Raw genomic sequence first — 21,460 nt, 5'->3', positions numbered from 1 at the left:
CTGGCAGGGCCCGGTGTTGGGAGGCGCCAGGGGTCTACAAGTGCACAGTTTCCTCCTTGTCCTGGTGGCTGTGAGCCTGTCACCCCTGGATATGCCCGTCAGCCCAGGCCCTCAGCCAGCATGGGTGCCCCCTCATGAGCATGTTCTGCTCTGCTTCTGGGCCTTTGCAGGGACCATGTCTCCTGCATGAGCCATTATTCCTCTGCACCTGCCTCCAGTCGCATCGCCACCTCTTCCAGGAAGGCTTCCTGGTTCTCCCTGAGTCCACAGACCATCAGGGCCTTTCTTGCTGCGTGTTGAGGTTCCTGCTACACGGTCTCCTGCCAGGTCCCAGGCAGGCTCTTGGTGTGAAAATTAATCGGAGTTAATGAGAGCTGGTCTCTGTTCTCAGGGCATAGCTACATGGAGGCCAGGCCTGGGGCAGAGATGGGGTCTCTATCACCCAGCCCTGGTGGGGATGCTGGTGTTGTGGGTGCATTGGCTGGGAGCTGGCACCACCTGACAGCCTTCCCTGGGAGTTGCTGGCTGGGCTGAGTGTGGGGCTGACCCTGCCTCCCGGGTTGTAGCCGTGCAGGAGGAGCGGCAGCGTGGCAAGGACCGGAACGAGAACGAGGTGGAGTCAACCAGCAGCGCCAACGAGGACATGCCCGTGGAGAGGATCCTGGAGGCCGAGCTGGCTGTGGAGCCCAAGACCGAGACCTACGTGGAGGCCAACGTGGGGCTGAACCCCAGCTCGGTAAGTTGCAGCCCGTGCAGGGGAGGGCAGCCTGCCTGCCTCAGTTTCCCTTACCCACCTGAGCTGCTGCTGAGCCAGAGAGGTCCATCCTGGGGGCTGCCCTGGGCTCTGTGGCCACCTCAGCTTGGTCTTTTACCCGTGACGACCCTGTGGGCCCCTCACCCCAGCTGGGCACCACTGTCCTCTCCTGGGCCACGCAGGGGTGGCCCTCAGGCAAGGGACAGGGACCCTGTGGCTGCATCCTCCTCCTCTGCTGGGGCCTCAGCTACCGTGTCCCCTTGGGGTTTGGCCTCTATGGGCGCAGAGGCTGTCCCTGCTCCCTAGTGCCCCCTGGAAAAGGTGTGGGAGGAGGCCAAGCCTCTGGCGAGAGGTTCTGCACGTTGGTTCCGGGGCTGTCTTTGCCAGCAGCTGTATGGCCCTTGGCAGGTACCCAGCAGTTGTGGTGGGTGCTTTTGAAGCAGGAAGTGGCTCTGCAGTCCCCCAGCTTGTGACCCCCATGCTATCCCTCCTGCCTGTTCCCACCCTGGACTGGCAGCCTCAAGGGGAGGCGGATGGGTGGGCCGCAGCCCGTGGGTGGGTCCCAGCGGAGTGTTGGATTCGGACCCCCTGGCCTCACCCTCCCCGCCCTGGACCCTTCTTTGCCGCTGGCTCCCTCCCTGTGGCGTCTTGACTTATGGCTGTGGCCTTGCCAGGGAGGGCATCACAGGTGCGTTCTCAGCCCCTTTTACCCTAAGGCCCAGGGACATGCGTGTTCTGGGAACCATTGCTCTCTGGTGGGCTGGCCTGGCTGGGAGATCCCACTTGCCCCGGGCTCTACTGAGGGGCTGGCTGCAGCTGTGCCCGGGGTTGGGCGGGTGAGCTCCTGGCCGCCTGAGTCAAAGTTCAGGACTTTGCATGAAGCTTCCTGCTGCTCTCAGGGACCGTGGTATCCAGACTTCATCTGTGTCTCTCTGTGGGTTTGGGGCTGGGACCAGAGCCCTGTGGTCACCGATGACCTTGTCCAGGCTGACCATGAGGTGGCCCTGACCTCTGTTTCTCTGTGGGCCCAGGCACAGCAGGCTGCCCTCCCTCAGTGCTGGGTGTGCTCTGCAGGTCACTGTCCCTGCCGCCCACCAGGGCCTTCCTGCTTGCTGCTCCCGTGGCCTGGAGCCGGGCCCTCTCGCTCTTCCTCAGGCTTTGGTCTCAGCTGAGGTACCTCTGGCTTCTGTCTGTGCCCCCACCAGGGTGGGGACAGCCCCTGTGACGTGGGCTGAGAGCGCTTGCTCTTATCTCTGTGGCCCCTAGCACGAGCCATCACAGGGTGATGTGTGAGCGCAGGGCAAGGTGTGCGGTGGGTTAATGTCTGCTGCCCCCACGAGGCAGCTGGGGACGGCTGGGCTGCTCCTCGCCGCCAGCATCGGTCGGGGACAGCCACCCCGCCCCTGCTCCTTGGCACTCACATAGGGCCCACACCCCCACTGCCTCTGCCTGTCTGAGGGTGAGGGTCTGCTCTTGCCTGAAGCCCCGTGGCTGGGTTGGGGCTGCCCTGCCCCCCTGCCCTTTCTGGATAGGACAGCCCGGTGCCTTCTGCACGTCCTGGCTCTCCTCAGACCTCTACTCTGGCCGGGGGCTGGGGCTGCTGGGGAGAAGGCACATGGGACCCCGACAGTAGGCCCCTTCTTTCCAGAGAAACCCTCCCCGTGAGTGACTGGCGCAGGCCCACCCCAGCTGGGACACTGCACCGTCCTGTCTGGTCTGCACATCTGCCCTGCCCTGTCCTGTGCCCACCTGTCCAGCCCCGCAGAGGGAGGGAGAGAGGGAGGGAGGGAGGCCCTGAGGGTTTCATGAGCCAGCAGAAAATCCAGAAGCAAGGTCGGCGTGTGCACCAGGGGCCGCCAGGTTTTCATTCTGTGGAGTAAGGACGTTATTTGGGAGAAAAGTCTGCCATCTGCTCTCTCTCTCATTGCATAAAAGTTCAGGGGGTTCAGAACGGCAGGGGCAGGCAGGACTTTCGGGGGATACAGGATGCGTCTCCGCAGGGATGGGTCTCTCCGTGTCCGCTCCTCTGTCTGATCTCACACTGAACGCTCCTCTGTGGACTGCTCACTGGGCCCCTTCCCTCAGATGGGCAAACTGAGGTCAGAGAGGGGGCAACCTGCCGAGTGTCACGGTCCTGGTGCCCGGTTTCTCCCCAGCATGGGGCAGGGCCAAGGTAGGGTAGGGTAGGTCCTGTGGACACTTGCAGGCAGGAGTGACGCCCGTCACACGCCTTCCATTACACGAGGCACGTTGGATCTCCAGGCGAGAATGAGAGGCTCACAGAGGTTAAGCCTTTCCCGAGGCCACACAGGGAGCTGGAGCTGGGCAGAGCTGGGAACCTGCATGGCCCTTCCCTTCCTGGGGGACCCCTCCAGGCCTGGCCCTGCTGTCATGGGAGCCAGAGCCTCATACCTGCTGGGCGTGTGCCTCCTTCTTCGCTCCAGCCTGCTGGCTTTTCAGCCGCCACACCCTGCTCCTGGTTGTGGCTGTGCCCGCTGCAGGCACATGACAGATGGTGACCCTGCATCCTCTCCTGCAGAGGCCCCATCAGGGCAGGAGGACTTGAGGCTCATCTTCCCACCCATGGCAACTGCCTGTCACCTGGGCCTGCCCTGGGCCCTGTGTTGTCTTCTGAGAGTGGCCCGCCAGCAGCTAGGGAGTTCCCGGGTACAAGGCTCCCACGCAGAGCCACGTGCTGCAGACGAAGTGCTTGGGCTGTTTTCCCCACATCCCCCTCCCCTCCCAGGCCTGCGTGACCCTTTCTCAGGGATGCCCTGCAACAAATGGGCAGGCGAGAAGGACCTGCCCCGTTCAGCCCCCAGTGAGACAGAAGGGGAGGCTGAGGCTGCGAAGCCGGGCCTGGCTGTGGCGGGCCTGGGGGGTGCTGGGCATAGAGGCTGGAGCCTGAGTGGCAGGACTGTGGACGTGCTGCTCATGGAAGGTTTGCGGTGGAATGAGTGAGCCTGAGACCTGTGTAGACCGTGGTGAACCCCTCTCAGCTAAAGAATCCTGCCCCTCTGTTCACCTCTTCAGGCTCAGGGCCCCGAGGGCTGTCCTGACCGCCACACCATTCATCTGGGGCCTTCCCACTCAGCCCGTAGAGGCTCTTCCCACCGGGCACTGCGTTTAGGCTGCACGCCTCTGACGAACGTGGTTTCTGTCAGTGGAAGCTCTTCAAAGAGAGACATTTTCTCCTTGGCGAATGCCCTGGAGTAAGGGGTCCCCGAATCCCATTCACAGTCATTCCTGCAGCCACACGGCCGAGGGGGCTGTCGTCTGAGTCCCCATTGCTCGGGACATAGAAGGTCCATGACCCAAGCCCCACCAGCCAGGAACTGGGGAGGGGCCTCCCCTCCTGCCCTGCTTCACGGCCACCTGGGTCCCCTCATCTGTGAGACTTAATTGCCTTCTTCTGGCTAGGACTTGCCAATGGAGCTGGGAATGCCACTCGCTGTCTGTGCCTGGGGCCTGGTGTCTCAGCCGCGACGCCTGCCCTCCTCAGTGCCCAACTCCATGTCTGGTAGAATAGGAGAGGCCAGCCCTATCCCCAGGGTGGGACACTGTGGCCATCAGAGATGAAGGGGGTCGGTCCCACCCAGCTCTGCCGCTCCCCCATATCTGGTTTTCCCAGCCCCCTGCACCTGCCTCCCAGAGCCATGGGAGAGATGCATGTCCTGCTGTCACCTAGCGGCTGGAAACGACACACATTTTATTATCTGACCGTCCTGAGGTCGGACAGCCAAATCAGTCTTGCTGGGCTGAAGTTGAGGTGTCTGTGGGCTGGCTCCTGGAGGCTACGACGGGGAGGCTGTGACGGGGAGGCCGCCCCTGCGCTTGCCAGCTTCTGGTTCCCCCATATCCCTTGGCTCATGGCCTCTTCCTCCGCCTTCAAAGCCAGCAGCGTCTCCCTCAGGCCCCGGTGCCCGCAGTCGCATCTCCTCCTCTGCCTCTGCTGCCTTCCTCCCCTGGGCCCCTTGCAATGACTCTTGCAAGAGCAGCCGATGAGCAGCTCTTCACCCTGGTGGAGTGGGCCCGCAGTGCAGGTTCCTACATGCCGGGGCCCAGGTGCAGGCCCAGCTCCCAATCTAAGGCCACACCTAATGCCTCTCAAAGCCCTGTTTGCCGTGCAAGGCCGGGGTTTAGGTTCCGGGGATTAGGGTGTGGGCATCTTTGGGGCTGTATTCGGCACCCCTCATGGGCCCGGCATGTGGGTGGGGCCTGGTCTGGGCTGTGTTCCGTCAGTACGTCGACTTCTGGGACTGAACGTGCTGCTCCTCTTCCTCCCCTTCAGCCGAACGACCCTGTCACCAACATCTGCCAAGCAGCCGACAAGCAGCTGTTCACCCTGGTGGAGTGGGCCAAGCGCATCCCGCACTTCTCAGAGCTGCCCCTGGACGACCAGGTCATCCTGCTGCGGGCAGGTGAGTGGCCGGCCCGGGCGGGGGTGGGGCAGGCGTGAGGACGGGACGCGCCTTGGAACACTCCCACCTCCTGGGACCAGCTGTGGACTATGTGGGACTGTTGGGGAAGGGCCTAGGGCCTCAGTTTCCCTCCTGCCCCCATACGGAGGGATGCCATGCGGGTCTCTCTGTATGGCCTTCAGAGAGGTGAAGGGCTGTCAGTAGAGGATGGGAAGCTCTGGAGAGGGAGGCTGGGTGTGTCTCAGGGACTGCCCCGGAGGGCCACGCGCTCTCTGCCCTCTCTTCCCACTCCAAGGCCCTGTTTCCACGCGGGAATGGTGATGCACCCAGCCACGGCACAGAAATGCCCACTCCACGCTCGGCACATGTCCTGCGACGCCAGACAGACGGGGGCTGGGACCTCAGCTTTGGGGTTTTGGGGTCAGGTTGGCAGTGGGAGCCTGGGTGGGGCAGCGCCCTCTGAGCTGGTCCCCCACCTGAAAAGGGGGTGTGAGGGGCATCCCGCCTGGGCTGGTCCTCACCAAGTCGTGGAGTAGCTGAGTCCAGGCCCTTAGTGCAGGTCCCCGCTGGGGCAGCAACACGTTGGGGGCCCAGGTCTGCCCGCAGTGCCCTCCCAGCAGCGACAGTGGTGCTGGCTGCTGTCTCATGTGCCCCTGGGCCCAAGAGGCCAAGCTCCCTTAGGGCCGGGTGTCCCAGCTGCCTGGAGTTCCACAGCTGCACTGCAGGCCCCGTCCTCAGCCTGACCAGGGAGCCTCGGCCCATGCAAGGCGACTCCTCAACAACAAATGGAGAAGACACACCAAACAGAGACGGGGCTCCCTGTGAAGCAGGGAACGTTCTGGAAGCTGCTTGGGTCAGGGCTGGGACCACACAGGCTGTGTGTGGAGGGCCTGGTGCCGCTGCCTCCTCCTTTAAGGACTCTTACGGCCATATTGGGGCCCCCGGATCAGCCTGGATAATCTCCCATCTCAAAGCCCTTGACTTAATCCTGCTGGCCTGGTATCAGGTGGGTCCTTGCCCCCCTGGGCCTCAGGCATGTGGGTGTCTGCTATTGTGGGCTCAGACTTCTTTCAGGGTATGGCGAGCGTTCCAGGTGCCCTCGTTTGCAGGGGCTCCCCCAGAGCCCTTGGTTCAGAGCCCCTGGCTTTGCCAGCTGCACGCCTGCCTGACTGCAGTGGTCTTTGTAGAGATACCCCAGGCCTTTGCAGAGAGAGGACGGTGCCCCCATTCCCAACCCACCCGTCAGACCCAGAGAATGGCTGGCCACACGCAGCTCTTTTCCTGGGGGGTCTCCTGGTGGTTGTGCACTGGGGCCGGGCAGAGGTCTGAGTTGGGTTGGGCGGCTGTGTCTGTAACAGCATCTCCGTGGCGCCTGGCCCTGCCGTCCCATGTTCTGGCAGCTTCTGGCTCCAACCTTGGCCTGCATGGGGTGATCGTGGTGGAGTGTCATCGGGTGGGGGCTCCCCACGAAGCCCATCCCTCAGCCTACAGCCCTGGTGCTCCGAATCCCTGGTCCCTTCTAGGGTGCCTAGGAAGCTACCCTGTGACATCCCTTCGAGAGTGGCCTCTGCTTCTGCCCAGTGGCTTTTTCCGGGATATTTTTACTGCTCCTTGTCTCTGGGTGGGTCTTTCCAGCCTGGCCTCCCCCTGGTCCCCACTGAGGTCCTTGCTGACCTGTCTCCAGTGTGCCCTGCTCCTGTGTGGTGCCGGCTTCTAGGCACATGGTAAGGTCTGGAGCTGCACTTCTGACATGAGTCCCACCCCGCTGCCTGTGAGCATTGACCTTGACCAAGTCATTTAGTGTCTGCGCCTCAGCACCCTGTGTGTTCTGTCTGCTGGGGTTGGGAGCTTACCCACCAGGCGGTCTCCCCAAGCCCCTTAAGGTCCACTGAGGGACACATCCAGCCTAGATGTGGAGCATGGGAGTTTGAAGCCTGCACTGGCCCGGTGGCTGGAGAGGACCTGGGTCAGCCCCAAGGATACACCGTGCCCAGCTGGTGTTGACTGGAGGGCTCTGTCCCCTCCAGGGGACTCAGGTCAGGGTCCGTGGCTGTAGCCTGGCTGGGGGCTGGGGCAGCCCTGCTGGGTTTTCCTCTGTGTCGGAGGCAGTGGCAGAGGTGAGCCCCGCCCAGCCCTGGTAGGGGCAGGCGTGCGCTGGGTGCTCCCCCATTATGTCCCTCCTGCTGGGTCCTCCCGCTGCGTCCCCAGTGCTGGTGGGGAGGTGGCTTCCGCTGAGCGGTAGCAGCAATGGGAACAGCGGTAGCAGCAATGGCAACGGGTGCCCATGCCTGGGATTCCCACCATCGTGAGAGCCATTGGCCATCCAGGTTCAAGGCCCAGGGTCTCTGCTCACCCCGGGAGTGTCCACCTGTGGCTGTTGGTGTCACTGAGTGGGGGCAGTGGCCACAGCCATGCAGGGGCCCGGAAACTGTCGGAGGATTCCAGCCGGGCTGTGGGCAGCTGGCATCACATGCGTCTGCTCCTGTGGGGTGGGCCCCTTCCTTGGGGTGGGTTCCTGCCCCACTTGTCCAGGCTGCCTTCAGGAGTAAAGTATCCAAATGAATAGTTTTGGCTTGTTCATGGAAGCTCCGAGTCACACCCTGGCCCTTGAGTTTCTCAGATGAGGAAACCAGGCAGAGCCAGGTCGCTCACAGCTTTCAGGCTCCTCTGTCCAGCCCCTTCCTCCCACCTGCCCCCTCATCCCAGGCTCTTGGTTCTGAGGCCCCATTAGCTGCTCTAACAGGGTTTTCTGAGGGCCTGGGCTGCACAGGCACCTCTTGCTGCTGGGGGGAGGGAGGGATGGGAGGGGTGGGGCCAGGCCTTGCTGGGCCGGGAGGGAGGGAGGGGCCGGGCTTTTGTGGCAGCCCAAGGTCCCCTGTGGGGACAGCACACCACTTTACTCCTCTGGTCTTGTTAATGCTGCCCACATCTCCTGTCTGGGGACACGGGTAGCCAGGCTGGGTTCTGGTCACGGCCGCCCTGGGAGGGGGTCCCCATCGCGAGCCCCATGGGTAAGGCAGCCGTGACCCTGAGGGGCCCTGCCCTGCCTCCTGGGTGTGGACTCATTTAACTCTCCAGAAGATCAGGTTCTCACTGCCCCCTATGCCATGGAAGTGGTGGCTCAGAGGTGAGACGGGAACCCGGTGAGCCAGCCCGAGGCCCCGGCGTCCCCACCTGACCCTTGCCTCTGTGCACTTCCTACTGGAAGTGCTGTCCAGCCCTGGGAGCCGTGGGTGGAGGGGTCCAGAGAGTCTGTGCCCTTGAGTGGGGTTCCAGGCATCCTGCACCCCGGCAGAGGCCACTGTTCTGGCTGGGAGGCCCCGGGCATGTGGGCAGGGCCGTGAGGGGTCTGTGAGCATTAGTTCCTCGGGCAGGGCCAGCCTCTTGAGGTGGAGGATGTAGTGACCAAGCGAGCAGCCCCAGGCCAGACTCCTTGTTTGCCCTGAGCTCGGAACCTGGAGTAAGACCTGGTGTCTCCCGCGTCACTGAGGTCCACCTGAAAGGCCAGCATGCCCTGAGCCGTTAAGAACTGTGGCCGATCCGGGCCCTCACATCGCCGGTTCCGATCTCTCCTTCGGACCGCGATGGCGCGCTTGGGAAGGTGAACATGCACCCCAAAGGCTCCTGTAAAGTGAGTTCCTCTGTTTCCCCTTACATCCGAGACGGAGGAGGGCCGTTTACAGAGGTGTGTGGGGCAGGAGAGGAGAAATAGCTAGTGAGGACATCAGGTGGAGGGACGGGGACAGGGGAGCTGAGAGGCCGCCGGTGAGCCGGAGGGCGTGGGGAGAGACTCCCGCTGTTCTGTCTGTGTCTGGGCCCCCAACATGTATCCCATGCCGAGAGCCCCACCTGGGCTCAGCAGCACCTTCTGAACCCAGCTGCGCACCAGGCCCCTCCTGGGGATGCCAGAGTTTCAGAGGCGACTCCACCTCCTCCCCGCTGGGGCCTCACTGGCTCTCAGGGCAGTGGGAGGGAGGTGGCCACTGTCAAGTAAACCCCCAGGGCTGGAGGATTCCGGGGAGAGAGACAGGCTCAAGAGGGCGGGACCGGCCAGGTATGGTGAGGTTTGGGGCCGGTTCTGCCCCAGCACAGCTCGCATCTTCAGCCCCCTGGGTCCCTGCCCTTGGCCTCAGGCTCTGTCCACACTGGGCCTGGTATGGGAAGGGAGGGAGAGCCCTTTTCCTCTCTGGGCCACGGATTCCCCACACGTCAGATTGAGGGGGTCTTCTAGATCAGAGTTCTCCCAAATGTGGTGCTACAGATGTTTCATGGGAAAAAAAGGATTCTACGGTTAGGAAAACGTGTCTGTGCAGAGTGGAAGCTCCTTGGCTGCCGGCGTGGCTGAGCCCGGATGCCACGGCTCACTGCAGCCGTGGTGCAGAGGCTGGGTGTGTTTCCCAACCCCCCGCCCCAAACCCCCTCTTCTTACCCTCCCAACGCAATAGGCTGCCTGCTGCCGCCTAGCAGGGAGAGGGGATGCGTGGCAGGTGGGGAGGTGCCAGTCCTGTGTCTGTGGTGGTATTTCCATCAGATTGCCCGTGGTGCCATCTGCATCCCCCCACGGTGATGGGCAGAGAACCCACCGTCTGCCCTCATTTTGGTGGCACAGCCTGGGGCGAGTTGGGTACCATCACTGCCTGGTCTGTGTCAGCACAGCTGGGCTAGGTGGCTTCGGGGGTGGGACCTCCCTCCTGGTGTCCTCGGATGACCCAGTTGTGAACTGGGGAGAATGCGGATGGTGACACCTGCCCTCGGGGTCCCCATGACGGGGTGGGCATGTGCCAGGCGGCCGGGCGGACTGAGCTGGTGCTGGCATGGTGCTCTCCACCAGCTTCTTGCTGACATTTACTGTCGTGCCTCAGTTTCCCCCCTGTAAAACAGGGTTAATGCTAGTTTCCAGGATTACAGTTGGGATTAGGTGGGAAATTCACCACAGTGTCGACCACAGAGCCTAGAGCCTCTGGAGCGCCTGAGGGGTGCGGAATGTGCTAAAGGTGACTCTGACTGTGGGTGATACCGTGTCACCCTGACTACAGTAGCCACGAAAGCCGTAACACGTGTGTGTGCGAGGGTCCCTGTTGCGGCTCTCTTCCTCCCTCATGCCTGCTCTGGTCTGTCTGCACTGGAGCCTCGTGTTGAGGGGCTGCTGTTTTCTAGCCGGCCTCCCAGGGAACTCCCCAGAAGAGGCTGGGCTCTCGAGCACCTGCCTTCAGGTGGACGACCCGCTGTTCGGTGGTACTCCACTCAGTGCTTGTGGATCTCCCGGAGTGTGCTCCTGGAGCCTGCTGGCAGCTGTGGGAACATCCCTGGGTGCTCTTCCACGTGCCCTGTGGCAGGCGTGTCCTGCATGCACGGGAGGAAGCTTTGGTGGGCACATGAGTTTGTGGGCTCCTGGGTTCCGCAAAGCTCAAGGGACTTGGTGTGAGACTTCTCAGTGCCTTTCCTGTGCCGGTGTATACTGTGGAAGAGGCATTCTCAGGAAGTTCTTTTCTGTGGACACTTCATGGGATTGGGGTTCCACATCCTGTCAGGAGGGGTCTGTGACATGCTGCCTCTGGGGGGAGTCCCAGCAGGGCCTGGGCAGTGGGGAGGCCTGTGGCGTGGGGACAGCCGAGTGACCGTGTGCCTCCTCCCCAGGCTGGAACGAGCTGCTCATCGCCTCCTTCTCCCACCGCTCCATCGCCGTGAAGGACGGGATCCTCCTGGCCACCGGGCTGCACGTCCACCGGAACAGTGCCCACAGCGCAGGGGTGGGCGCCATCTTTGACAGGTGGGGGTGGTCCCGAGAGGGGCGATGGTGCTTCGGTCACCTCCACTGCCCGCCAGGCCAGCAGAGTCCGGCCACCTCGGCCCTGTGCATCACCTGCCTAGTATTATTTCAGGGCATGGAGGGTGCCCATGTGGAAAACAGAAAGCATGAGGAGGTGGCTTGGAGCCCCGTGCCAGTCCAGCCCTGGGCATCTAGACCACAGGGAGCGCTTCGCCTGTTTCCCTCCTGCTCTTCTTTTTCATGATCCCACGGATTTATCCACGGGAAGGAAGCTTGCTTTCTTTTTGGAGTGATTAGATCGTAGATGCAGTTTTGTAGAACTGTTGATTCCGGTTGGCACGTTGCAGGCTGTTTGGGGCTGGCATGTCGCAGGGTGTTTGGGGCTGGCACAGTCATGCTGGGGCAGCCCAGGAGGGCGTGCTGCGCTCCAGCGCCTATCCCCATGCAGGCAGGGCTGTGGGGACCACCGCGCTTCACACCTCCCAGCGGAGCACCAGTCGTACCTCAGCTGCTTCTCAGGGCCACCCTGGAGGGGCGGCGCTGCCTGGAGGGCACACCCTTGTCCCGGCCTGGTGGCCTGTGTCCATTCGTGGTGCCCTCCTGGAGCGCTGGCCCACGACGGTCCTCTGGGCGAGGTGGACAGGAGCTTCCTTTTCCCTGTCTCTGCAGCCTTTCTCCACCGGCTCAGGGAGCCCACCCAGACTGGGCCTCCTGGGGACTGGACGTCAGCTCAGCCAGCTGGGGCAGGAAGGCTGGCGAGCGGCGTTGCAGGGTCCCTTGGGCAGGGGTCTACAGCACAGGAGCAGTGAGAGGGGAGGAGCAGGCTGCCTGGAGAAGGTGGCCTCTGAGCATGAGAGCCCTGACGTTAGAGGTGGGCAGAGGCCAGGCCTCGGCACTCACAGGGGAATGAATGAACCAACAGCAGTGCCCCATGGGGCAGTTCAGGTCCCCAAGTCCTGCGGGTGTGCAAAAGCGTTTGTGGCCGCAGACGGTGGGGAAATGCTAGTTTAAATTGTGTGCTTCAGAGGCTTGCTGCAGGACTTGTCAGGGCCTTTAAGAAAGCGTACAGGAGAGTCCTCACGGGGGCTGCAGGGTGCCATGTTTATTGCCCACAGGAGCTTCTTTAGAGGGGTACTGGGGATGCGGCTTAGGGAAGTGAAGCCCCAGCCACCGTCTAGCTGACAGCTCCTTTGTTTGGCTGATGAAGAGATGACAGAGGCCTTGGGGTCACATTCTCTGGGGCCCCAGAGCAGTGACGACAGAGCCCCGCGTTTCCTTGCCTTTTGTGCGAGTGGAATACAGTCTTTGCCCTTGGTGGCCCAGAGCTTTTCCGTGTCCGCTGCAGTGTGTGCCCCTGCCTCAGAGCAGACATCGGGGTTCCTCCCAGCTCCTGTTCTGTCCCCCTCTATCCTCCAGGCTCCCTCAGATCTCCGAGGAACCAGCCAGGGCACTCCCCCTTCTGTAGACCCTCAGGGCCCCCCTTGGCCCACAGGGGAACGCCCAGACTCCTTAGGCGGCCCTCTAGGCCCCACCCGGCCATCTCCCTTTCCCTGCCGTGGCCCACCCTCACTTCCTGGTCAGCAGTCCAGCTTTGGAGTTGCTGGGCGGGCTGCTGAGGCTAGGGGGCCCAGGACACTGCAGAGAGGCCGGTGGGATTCGGAGTCTAGCTGCAGGGGCGGGCAGCTGAGTCCCATCTGAGAATGTCCCCAGCGGCTTTGGGGAGGGAGTTGGTGGGTTTTTTTCTCTGGTGACAAGAAGTGGAAATGCTTCCCTCTGGCAGCCCCCACCCAGGGAGACCAGGTCCTGGGGAAAGCTCTCTCTCTGGAGTGAAGGGAGCACTGGGGCTGTGCCACGGGCCGAGGCTTTGCCTCAGGCGGTGCTGGGTCCGCAGCTGAGGAGGGACAGCGGTGGGTCTCGCTGGGCTCAGGAGTGGACCCTGCCCCAAGTGCCGCCCTGGCTCACCTCGGCTTAGCTGTCATGAGGCCCTTCCTTAGCATCTAGGTTCCCAGAATAAAGCTTCACAGACAGACCCTAGAGGAAAAGGAGAGAAGCCCACCCTCTGGGCAGACCTGGCAGAGGTGGCACTTGGGCCTGGGTTCCTGTCCACTCCCGCTCTGGCTGTCTGGCAGCTCGTGCCTTGGCTTGGCCCATCTCAGCCACCCTTGGGCCACAGTGGGCTCCCAGAGGCCTTGGGTATCTGGGGTGGGGCCCTGGTGAGGGCCACGGCCTAACAGGGATGGGGTGTCTGCCCTCTGCTGCAGGGTGCTGACGGAGCTTGTGTCCAAGATGCGGGACATGCAGATGGACAAGACGGAGCTGGGCTGCCTGCGCGCCATCGTCCTCTTCAACCCCGGTACGGCCTTCCTGCCTCGCGGCTCCTGGCCCCGTTCTCCGGTGGGACGGGGGCACCTGGGCCGCCTCCGGTCCGCGCCTCTTGCTGTGGCTGCGCGTGGGGCCAACTCGCACCCTCCCTGAGCTCAGCGGGTTCCCGTCCCAGCCAGTGTGGCCACTTTTCTGGGGCTGCTCTGCCTTCTGCTCACAGGGGGCCCAGCAAGGCACTTGTTTTCAGGGGCTTGGTGGTGCCTCTGGGCTCTGCCTTGGCAGTGTCCACCATTGTGCGTGGGAATCCAGACTCTGCAGTGGCCGGCTGTGGTGTGACCTTCTGGTGCTCAGGTTCAGGAGCTCCAGGCCCTGCAGGCTGGCGATCGGGATGGGTCAGGTGTGCCGGGTGTTCTGGAGAGGACCAGCCTCATCCCTGAGCCTAGGGTCCAGGGTGCTTCCGGGGCTGGGCCCCTGCGGTTGAGGACAGCAGGGCTGGGGACTTGGGGCTGGGGGCCTGGGGTGGGCGCAGGCCTCTTGGCCGACAGTGCTGCCCTTCTCCAGACTCTGGGTTCTCTGCTCTAAAAGCCTCCTAAGTGTTAGTCCTTCACCCAGCAAGTGCTAACACATGCCTGTTTGCCTGGCATCCTGCCGTGCATGGGAGGGCTCCTTCAGGGTGCTGGGTAGGGCCTGCCTGCCCAGGGCTCCAGGTTCAGAGGGTCACGCCCACCAGCAGGTGTCCCCGGGCATATAATCCTGTCACCATGGAGGCTGAGTCACACCTGGCCCAAGGAATCCCCACTCAGGTCCCGTGTGGCCTGATTGCCAGAGTGGGGGTACCAGCAGGACCTAGGCCTGGGCTTGTAGGGAGGGTGAGGAGACATGAGCATTGACTGGCATGAGCAGGGTCTGGGCACAGGCTTGCAGGGAGGGTGAGGAGCCTGGCTGGAGCTGAGGCAGCCGGGGGAGCCAGACACGTTGCCAAGGAGCCCCAGGACCCGGGCCAAAGTGGCACTCACGGGGGTCTCTGGGCCTTGGAGGTGTTGGTGGCTGCAATCCCAGACCGTTTGCTCTAGGCTCGTGACCCCGGGGCCTGAGCTCAGCGCTCTCCAGCATCCTGAGGGTGGGTTTCCGCAGGCTCCGGGTGCTCCTGGGGCGGCATTGGTGGCTCCCATCCGTATTACGGGGCTGGGACCCAAGGGTAACAGAGGCGTCCATTGTCAGTCCCTGCGGCAGCTGGAAGGCAGCAGGTTCCGGACACGAGTCTCTGGAGGGCGAATGATTGACCCAAGGTCACATGGCTGGCAAGTGGCAGAGCCGGGCTTGGGCCCAGAGCAGCCTGGCCTGGACTCGGGTTCCACAGTTGCCCCCTGCCGGTGGGCTCTGGGGTCGTGTCCTGTGGCATCCCTCACACCACCTGCTCTGCCCGTATCGGGGCAGCCTGGGAGACCCCACACAGGCCTGGGTCCTGGGGGCAGGTGCCCGGGACGCGCCCCAGCTGAGGGTTCTGACCTGCGGCCTCTCCTCCTTTCAGACTCCAAGGGGCTCTCGAACCCAGCCGAGGTGGAGGCGCTGAGGGAGAAGGTCTACGCGTCCCTGGAGGCCTACTGCAAACAGAAGTACCCAGAGCAGCCGGGAAGGTGGGCCCCGCCCCCCGCAGACCCCAGACCCGGGCTCTTGTCTCCAGAGCCCCCACCCTCTGCAAGGCTGTTTTATGTGAACGAGAAGGTGGCAGCCTCTCCGGGCCAGTGGGCCATGGCAGGTGTGACCCACAGGTTCACGCTGTGTGTATCCCTGCCGGAAGGATTACCTCGGACCTGGCGTGTAGTAGGTGCTTGTCTTTCTCGAGTAGGTAGATGCAGGCTGTGCTTCACCCCCTACCCACTCCCCTGCCAAGCAGGACCACCAGAGGCCAGGCGACACCAGCACACAGTAGGTACTTCACAAGCATGTGTAGCCTAGATGGCCTGATGTCCACACATAATCAACGTTCTCTACGAGTGTGTACAGAATAGGTGGTCATGGCCCCCTTGAGGAGTTCATTCCCCCCACGCCTGACAGAGGGCCCCAGAAGGGCTGGGAGCCTCTCATCTCTGAGTCCACGTTGCTGGGTGCGCAGTAGGTGTCCAGGAAGAGAAACTTGTGGATTCCTGGGATTCAGAGTCAGCTCTCCACATTCTGCCCCTTCTCTCTAAAGAGGCTTCTCGTGGCCTTGATCCTCAGACTGTGGGCGAGGGGTAGGGTGAGGGGGGACCCCAGACCCGTAGGACACCCAGGCCCTGGTGCCACCGGCACGTACATGGTTAACCGTGTCCCCGCTGCCTGCTCGGCCCTCATCTGGCTGGGTTTAAAGTGAAACTTCCCCGAGGACGAGGACAGGAGGGGGTGGCAGGCGGCTTGTTTTTCCTGGCTTTCTGCCGTGGCCCATCTCGCCAGCTCAGCAGAAAACAGCTTGTTCTCTGGCCCCACTCCAGCCTCTGCGCTGTTTTTGCCTTTAAAACAAGAACTGTGAGGCAGCCAACCACAGAGCTTTTCCCCGAAATAAAGACTTCGTTAATAATTAATGAGGTTCTGCAGCCCCTGGTGGGGCTGCGTGGAGACCCAGGCGGTGCACAGGGGCCCTGGGGCAGACATGGGCAGCCGGGAGGGACACCTGACCCCGTCACCACGGCACCCTGTCCTCTGTGGCAGCTGCTGCCCTTGTGCCTGGCCCTCTGCACCTCTTCCCAGAGCCTCAGACTTCTCCCCTGCCTCTGCACTGGTCCCTGCCCCAGGAAACTCCCCAGGGGTGGGCCGGGCCCTGAGGAGCAACCCATGGTCCTTCCCTCCACGCCAGCCTTCCCTGACCATGCTGTGCCCAACGTCGGCACAGCTGTTTCTGTTGAAGAGGTGGCCCTTGGTCTGGGGCCCGCCGCCCTGCACGAGGTGTGGTGGGGAGGTGTGGTGGGGTGCTGACGTTTTATGGGAAGGGGCTTGCCTGGCATGCGGCTCCCGGGTCAGGCCTGGCTCCCCCTGCAGTGGGGGCACAGCCTGAACACCACCCCCATGCCCTTTGCCTTCTTGGTTGCCCATCCAGTGCCCGGCCCGTTCCTGCCACTCACCAGCTGTCTGGCTGGGACGGCGGCAGTGGCCAGAGGCATCGCTGACATGTCCACTCCTGCAGCTCTCCCCTGCTGCAAATCCCACTGATGGTCCCCACGGCCCACACTTTTTCGTTTTTTAGGACACAGTCTTGCTCTGTGGCCCAGGCTGGAGTGCAGTGGTGACGTGGTAGTTCACTGCAGCCTCCACCGCCGGCTCTCAAGCGGGCCTCCCTGCAGGCGCGCACCGCCACGCCCAGCTACTTTCTTTCTCTTTCTGTTGTGTAGACACACGGTCTCACTGTGTCGCCCAGGCTGGTCTCGAACTCCTGGGCTCCAGCTGTCCTCCCACCTTGGCCTCTCAAAGTGCTGAGATGACAAGTGTGAGCTACCCAGCTGCCCCCACCCGCCGCTGTCGGGCCCCGCCCCTCCTCTCTGTCTTCGGCCCCGGCCCCGGCCCTGGGGATCTCCCTTCACTCTCCTGGATCTGGCTGCTGCTGCCTGATTCCTTTTGGCCTCCCCTCCTTCCTTCTGGGGGCTTGGCACAGGCAGGCCGTGGGCTACAGACCAGCTTCAGGGGGGTTGGGCTGTCAGACACAGCCCCATCCCCAGGGAGGCCTCCAGGTGCCACGGCAGGACTGCCCATGCCCCTTGCCCGGCCCTCACTGGACCCCTTCCCTGCAGGTTTGCCAAGCTCTTGCTCCGCCTGCCGGCTCTGCGCTCCATTGGGCTCAAGTGCCTGGAACATCTCTTCTTCTTCAAGCTAATTGGAGACACGCCCATCGACACCTTCCTCATGGAGATGCTGGAAGCCCCGCACCAAATGACTTAGGCCTGCGGGCCCATCCTTCGCGCCCGCCCGGTCCGGCCACCCCGCCTGGACGCAGCTGCTCTTCTCAGCCCGAGCCCTGCCCCTGCCCTTCTCTGCCTGGCCTGTTTGGACTTTGGGGCGCAGCCTGTCACTGCTCTGCCTAAGAGATGTGTTGTCACCTCCTTCTTTCTGTTACTACTTGTCTGTGGCCCAGGGCAGTGGCTTTCCTGAGGCGGCAGCCTGAGTGGCAAGAACTAGAGTAAGCCCGGCCAGGCGCCTCCCCACCGGGCTCTCAGGACATCCTGCCACACCCCATGGGGCTTGGGTGGCTCATAGGGGTCTCCCGGCTCCGGGCCCTGGAGCTGCAGGAGTTGGGAATGGGGCCTCGGTTTCCATTGCTGTTGATCGTTGCTGGTTTTCAGAATTCCCGTGTGGCCCTCCTGTCTGGAGTGACGTCTTCGCCTGCTCTGACTACCGGTGCCCCGCCTGCCCATGACAGCTCCCCCTAACCAGGAGGAGGGGACAGCTGGGGGCACAGGCTGGCGTGTCATCAGCCAAGACCTCAGCTGCCTCGGGGACGAGAGGGGCCAGCAGGCTGCCCTGTGCTGTGAGTGAAGGGAAAGCAGCGTCTTTTTCCAAAGATAACTCGCGGTGTTGCCCTCGAGCCAACGAGAATATGAGCCGACCTCCGTGCAGGGTTTCGGGGCCACCTCCAGGCTGCAGGGACGGGTGTCACTCACCCCCCCGGTCTTCTCTCTGCCTTGGTGTCCTGGCTTCAGACTCCCCCTTCCTGTTGAGACCGGAGTGCCTCGGTCCGTCCCCAGCCTGAGTCTTCTCTTCGCCCTGCCAGGTGGGCTGAGGCCTGTCCTTGGTTCCTGCGGAGCTGGCCCTGGCTGGGCAGGGTGGGGCATCACCACGTCCCTGGCCTTGCTGGAAGCACAGGGCCCTGCTGACCTGCAGCCGTCTGTGAGGCCCTCGTGGACGGGAGGGGAGGGGGCAGGTGGCCTGGAGAGAGGGGTTCAGGAACTGGGGCCTCGTGGCCTAGAGCGGCTCTGCAGGGGCATTGGTGGGACCCTCACTCAGGCCTTCTCTCCGCTACCAGTGTGTCTAAGACTTGGAACCTGAGAACCCTGAGTCGTAGTGCCCTTGGTCCCGGGCCACACGCAGGCCCTGGTGGGACCACCCAGCCCGGTGGTGTCCAGAGACAGCGTGCTCACCCAGAGCCTTACTTGGGAGCCTCACTGAACGCCCGCTCCGGTTGAAGGTGGGGGGCTGAGGGCCTCCCCGGCTCAGCCCCGTGCGGCCCGGCGCTCCACCCCCAGGTTCTCCCCCGTCCAGTGGTGCAGGGCTCTCTCAGGTTGAACTCGCCTCTTTTGCACTGGAAGGCCCTTCCTTTGGCCTGAGTCCTTTTCCTGTTCACGCCTCAGTCCCATGGACCCAGCCTTTGTCAGTAGCAGGTGCCTGAACAGCAGATGGGTGGGGGGATGCAGGAGGGGGCCTTGTCTTCCCAGCAGCAGTCTAGGAATGGATCGGGGGAGTAGGCGTCTTCTCCAAAGGCTTTCCCCACCTGGAGCAGGGGAGTGTGGGCTGCCCCAGCAGGGGCTCCTCGGTGGGGAGGGGAGCTGCCTGGGGGGTTGGGCCGGGAGGCAGCGGCTCAGAGGGGCAGCGTTCCAGCCTTGGTTGGGAGGAGTGTCCATTCTTTGCCTTCCTGGAGCTTCCAGCCAGAGCTGAGCTGAGGGACTGGGTGGAGCCTGCAGCTGAGTCTGCCCGAGACAGAGACTGTTCAGAGGTTCCAGAAGCCTCTCATTCCCGCCCCCCTCCACCCCCGCCTTTTAGTGGCGTGGATCCCCAGAGGTGCCCTCTGTCCAGCCACCATCCTGAGGCGGAGTGGCGAGCCTCACACCTGTAACAGGCCCCTGGCCAGCTGGGTCCCTCCCAGGCACTGCCGGGTGCTCTGGGGCCCAATGGTGGGAGCGTGAGAGACCCCACACCAACACCCGGTGCCTTCTGCAGCCAGTGCCCATCCGTGTGCACCCCGACACTTGGGAATGCCCGCGGCTCCAGAGGAAGAAGCCCAGGGCCGGGGCCTCGTTTTCGGGGGCTCGGCTGCTTCTTGGCAGTCCTGCCGTTTCCAGCTCTGGCTGGCTGGCTGTAAAGCACTGAGGCCCGCCCCGGGCTGCCAACCCCTGAAAGCAGAACCCTGGCCTCCCTGGCCCCTGCAGCCTTCTCCACCAGCCCTCGTGGCCTGGGTTCTTCCTGCAGCCTTCCCCCCAGCCCACATGGCCTGGGTTCTTCCTGCAGCCTTCCTGCCCCTTCTCATCAGCCTTGTGGTTGTACAACCAGTGCTGTTGGTTTGGAAAGGTGACGCGTGAGGAGTGTGGCTCGTTACTCAGTGGAGAGGTAGAGTTTCTATTTATCCAGACCTGCAGTAGCATTACCAATCTGGTTCAATTAAGGTGATTTTTTGGTAATTATTATTTTGGTGGGACAATCTTTAATTTTCTAAAGATAGCACTAACATCAGCTCATTAGCCACCTGTGCCTGTCCCCGGCTCGGCCCGGCTGGATGAAGTGGCTTCCCCACAGGCCCCCCCTTCGCAGTGGCTGCTTCCTGGGCCACAAGGGCACCCCGGCGCCTTCAGGCGAGCTCCTCAGCTGGTCACCTCCTTGCTTTGCCTTCCGATGGGGCTCCTGAGGCTGAGGAGTGAAGATGCCGCAGAGCCGGGCCACCCTAGGCTTCGTCGGGTGTGTTCTGGAAGCTGGCCTGCTGGGACCCTCCACCCTGGGGCCTGTGTCAGCCACCGGTCCTCTGCACCCTGGAAGCACACGGGCTCTGGGAAAGACAGCCCTGACCTTCGGTGTTCCAAGTCACTGTGTTCCCCAAGAATTCTGGGCTGGCGGCCTGATGGCCGTGCTGGAGAAGACCCTGAGCCTTTCCCCGTGGGGCACCCAGGAGGGCCTGGCCAGTATGTGCAGCCTGTGGGTGGCCGGCTGACGTCCCTGCCGTGCTCAGGGTGTGTCACCTGGTGCCCATCCATACAGGTGTGTGGTGTAACATGTATGTGCTGTACAGACGTGTGGAGAGAGCCGCGCACCAGGGCCACGGAGAGGCGGAGCAGTTACCAATGTTTCGTGTTTATTTTTAATCAAGACGTTTCCCGTTTTCCTATAAATTTGCTTAGTGTAAGCAAGTACATAAGGACCCTCCTTTGGTGAAATCCGGGTTCGAATGAATATCTCAAGGCAGGAGATGCATCTATTTTAAGATGCTTTGGAGCAGACAGCTTTAGCCGTTCCCAATCCTTAGCAATGCCTTAGCTGGGACGCATAGCTAATACTTTAGAGAGGATGACGGATACATAAGAGAGTAAAGATAAGAGAAAATGTCTAAAGCATCTGGAAAGGTAAAAAAAAAAATCTATTTTTGTACAAATGTAATTTTATCCCTCATGTATACTTGGATATGGCGGGGGGAGGGCTGGGACTGTTTTGTTTCTGCTTCTAGAGATTGATGTGAACGCTTCCTCGGAGAGACGCCAGGGCAGGCGGTGGCAGAGGAGAGGGCCCTTGTGACAGCGGCGAGGCTTGGGAGGAAACCACCACCGGGGCCATCTTCCTTGGGGACGGGAGGGTGGGCCTGAGGCTTTCAAGGGTTTTCTTCCCCTTTTGAGTAATTTTTAAAGCCTTGCTCTGTTGTGTCCTGTGGCCAGCCTTCCTGTGACTGTGACTGAAACGGTTTCCCCATAGATCGTCTGAAACATGGCGGCCGCAGGTGCTGGGGCCTGATGGACAGTGGCATAGAATTGTGGAAAAGAAACACCCAAAGGGAGACACGTGAGAGAAGAAACAAAATATGAGTGTTTAAAATACATCGCCATTCAGTTCTTGTTTGTTCTGCCTGAGGACTTTTTTGTTTGGAGCGGGAGGGCCTGTGGTCAGCCCCCACCAGCCCACCCTCCTCCCCACCAGGTCCTGTGGGCCACGCTCTGAAGAGTTCTGTCCCTGCTCGCTGGGCTCTGCTGCTCCTCCCAGGGGCCGGGAACCGGGGCCTCCATGAGGGCAGGGCGCCTGTCAGCAGCCAGGGGCACCGGGCCTGTGGGCACCTGCACAGCCCGAGTATTCTCACCTGTCCGCCCCAGGCTGCCAGAGACACACGCCTCTGCAGCCATGCTGGCCCAGGTCAGCAGGAGGTGCACCCGGAGGCTGAGGGAACACATGATGTCACCCAATGGCCCCAATAATAACAGGTTAATGCCGCCCCATATGCACGTCTCCTGTGATAAGTGCCCTCTGTCTCCATGCTGT

At 62.5% G+C, this 21,460-nt stretch overlaps 1 protein-coding gene and 2 pseudogenes across 6 annotated transcripts in view; all 3 read left to right on the top strand.

The window, feature by feature from the left end:
* The window catches only part of RXRA (retinoid X receptor alpha), a 110,052-nt gene extending 89,012 nt beyond the window's left edge, over window positions 1-21,040 (top strand). For all 4 annotated transcript variants that reach the window (XM_032261946.1, XM_032261947.1, XM_032261948.1 and 1 more), the window contains 6 exons: window positions 567-736; window positions 5,046-5,175; window positions 10,813-10,945; window positions 13,207-13,298; window positions 14,799-14,904; window positions 17,029-21,040. In XM_032261946.1, the coding sequence (XP_032117837.1) occupies window positions 567-736; window positions 5,046-5,175; window positions 10,813-10,945; window positions 13,207-13,298; window positions 14,799-14,904; window positions 17,029-17,176 (779 nt within the window). In that variant the 3' untranslated portion in view covers window positions 17,177-21,040. The remainder of the gene's footprint in view (window positions 1-566; window positions 737-5,045; window positions 5,176-10,812; window positions 10,946-13,206; window positions 13,299-14,798; window positions 14,905-17,028) is intronic.
* LOC116539216 lies at window positions 17,806-21,046 on the top strand (annotated as a pseudogene). The gene has a single exon (XR_004263951.1). The product of XR_004263951.1 is annotated as an uncharacterized LOC116539216 (transcript).
* On the top strand, window positions 19,810-20,581 carry LOC116539217 (annotated as a pseudogene). The gene has a single exon (XR_004263952.1). The product of XR_004263952.1 is annotated as an uncharacterized LOC116539217 (transcript).
* Window positions 21,047-21,460: the final 414 nt, after the last annotated feature.

This window comes from Sapajus apella, unplaced genomic scaffold (assembly GCF_009761245.1).
Source record: "Sapajus apella isolate SASKATOON/1434 unplaced genomic scaffold, GSC_monkey_1.0 scaffold126, whole genome shotgun sequence".
Classification (NCBI taxonomy): Eukaryota; Metazoa; Chordata; class Mammalia; order Primates; family Cebidae; genus Sapajus; species Sapajus apella.
The sequence above is the reverse complement of the archived record's forward strand: the minus strand, read 5'-3'. Positions and strand labels throughout refer to the sequence as shown.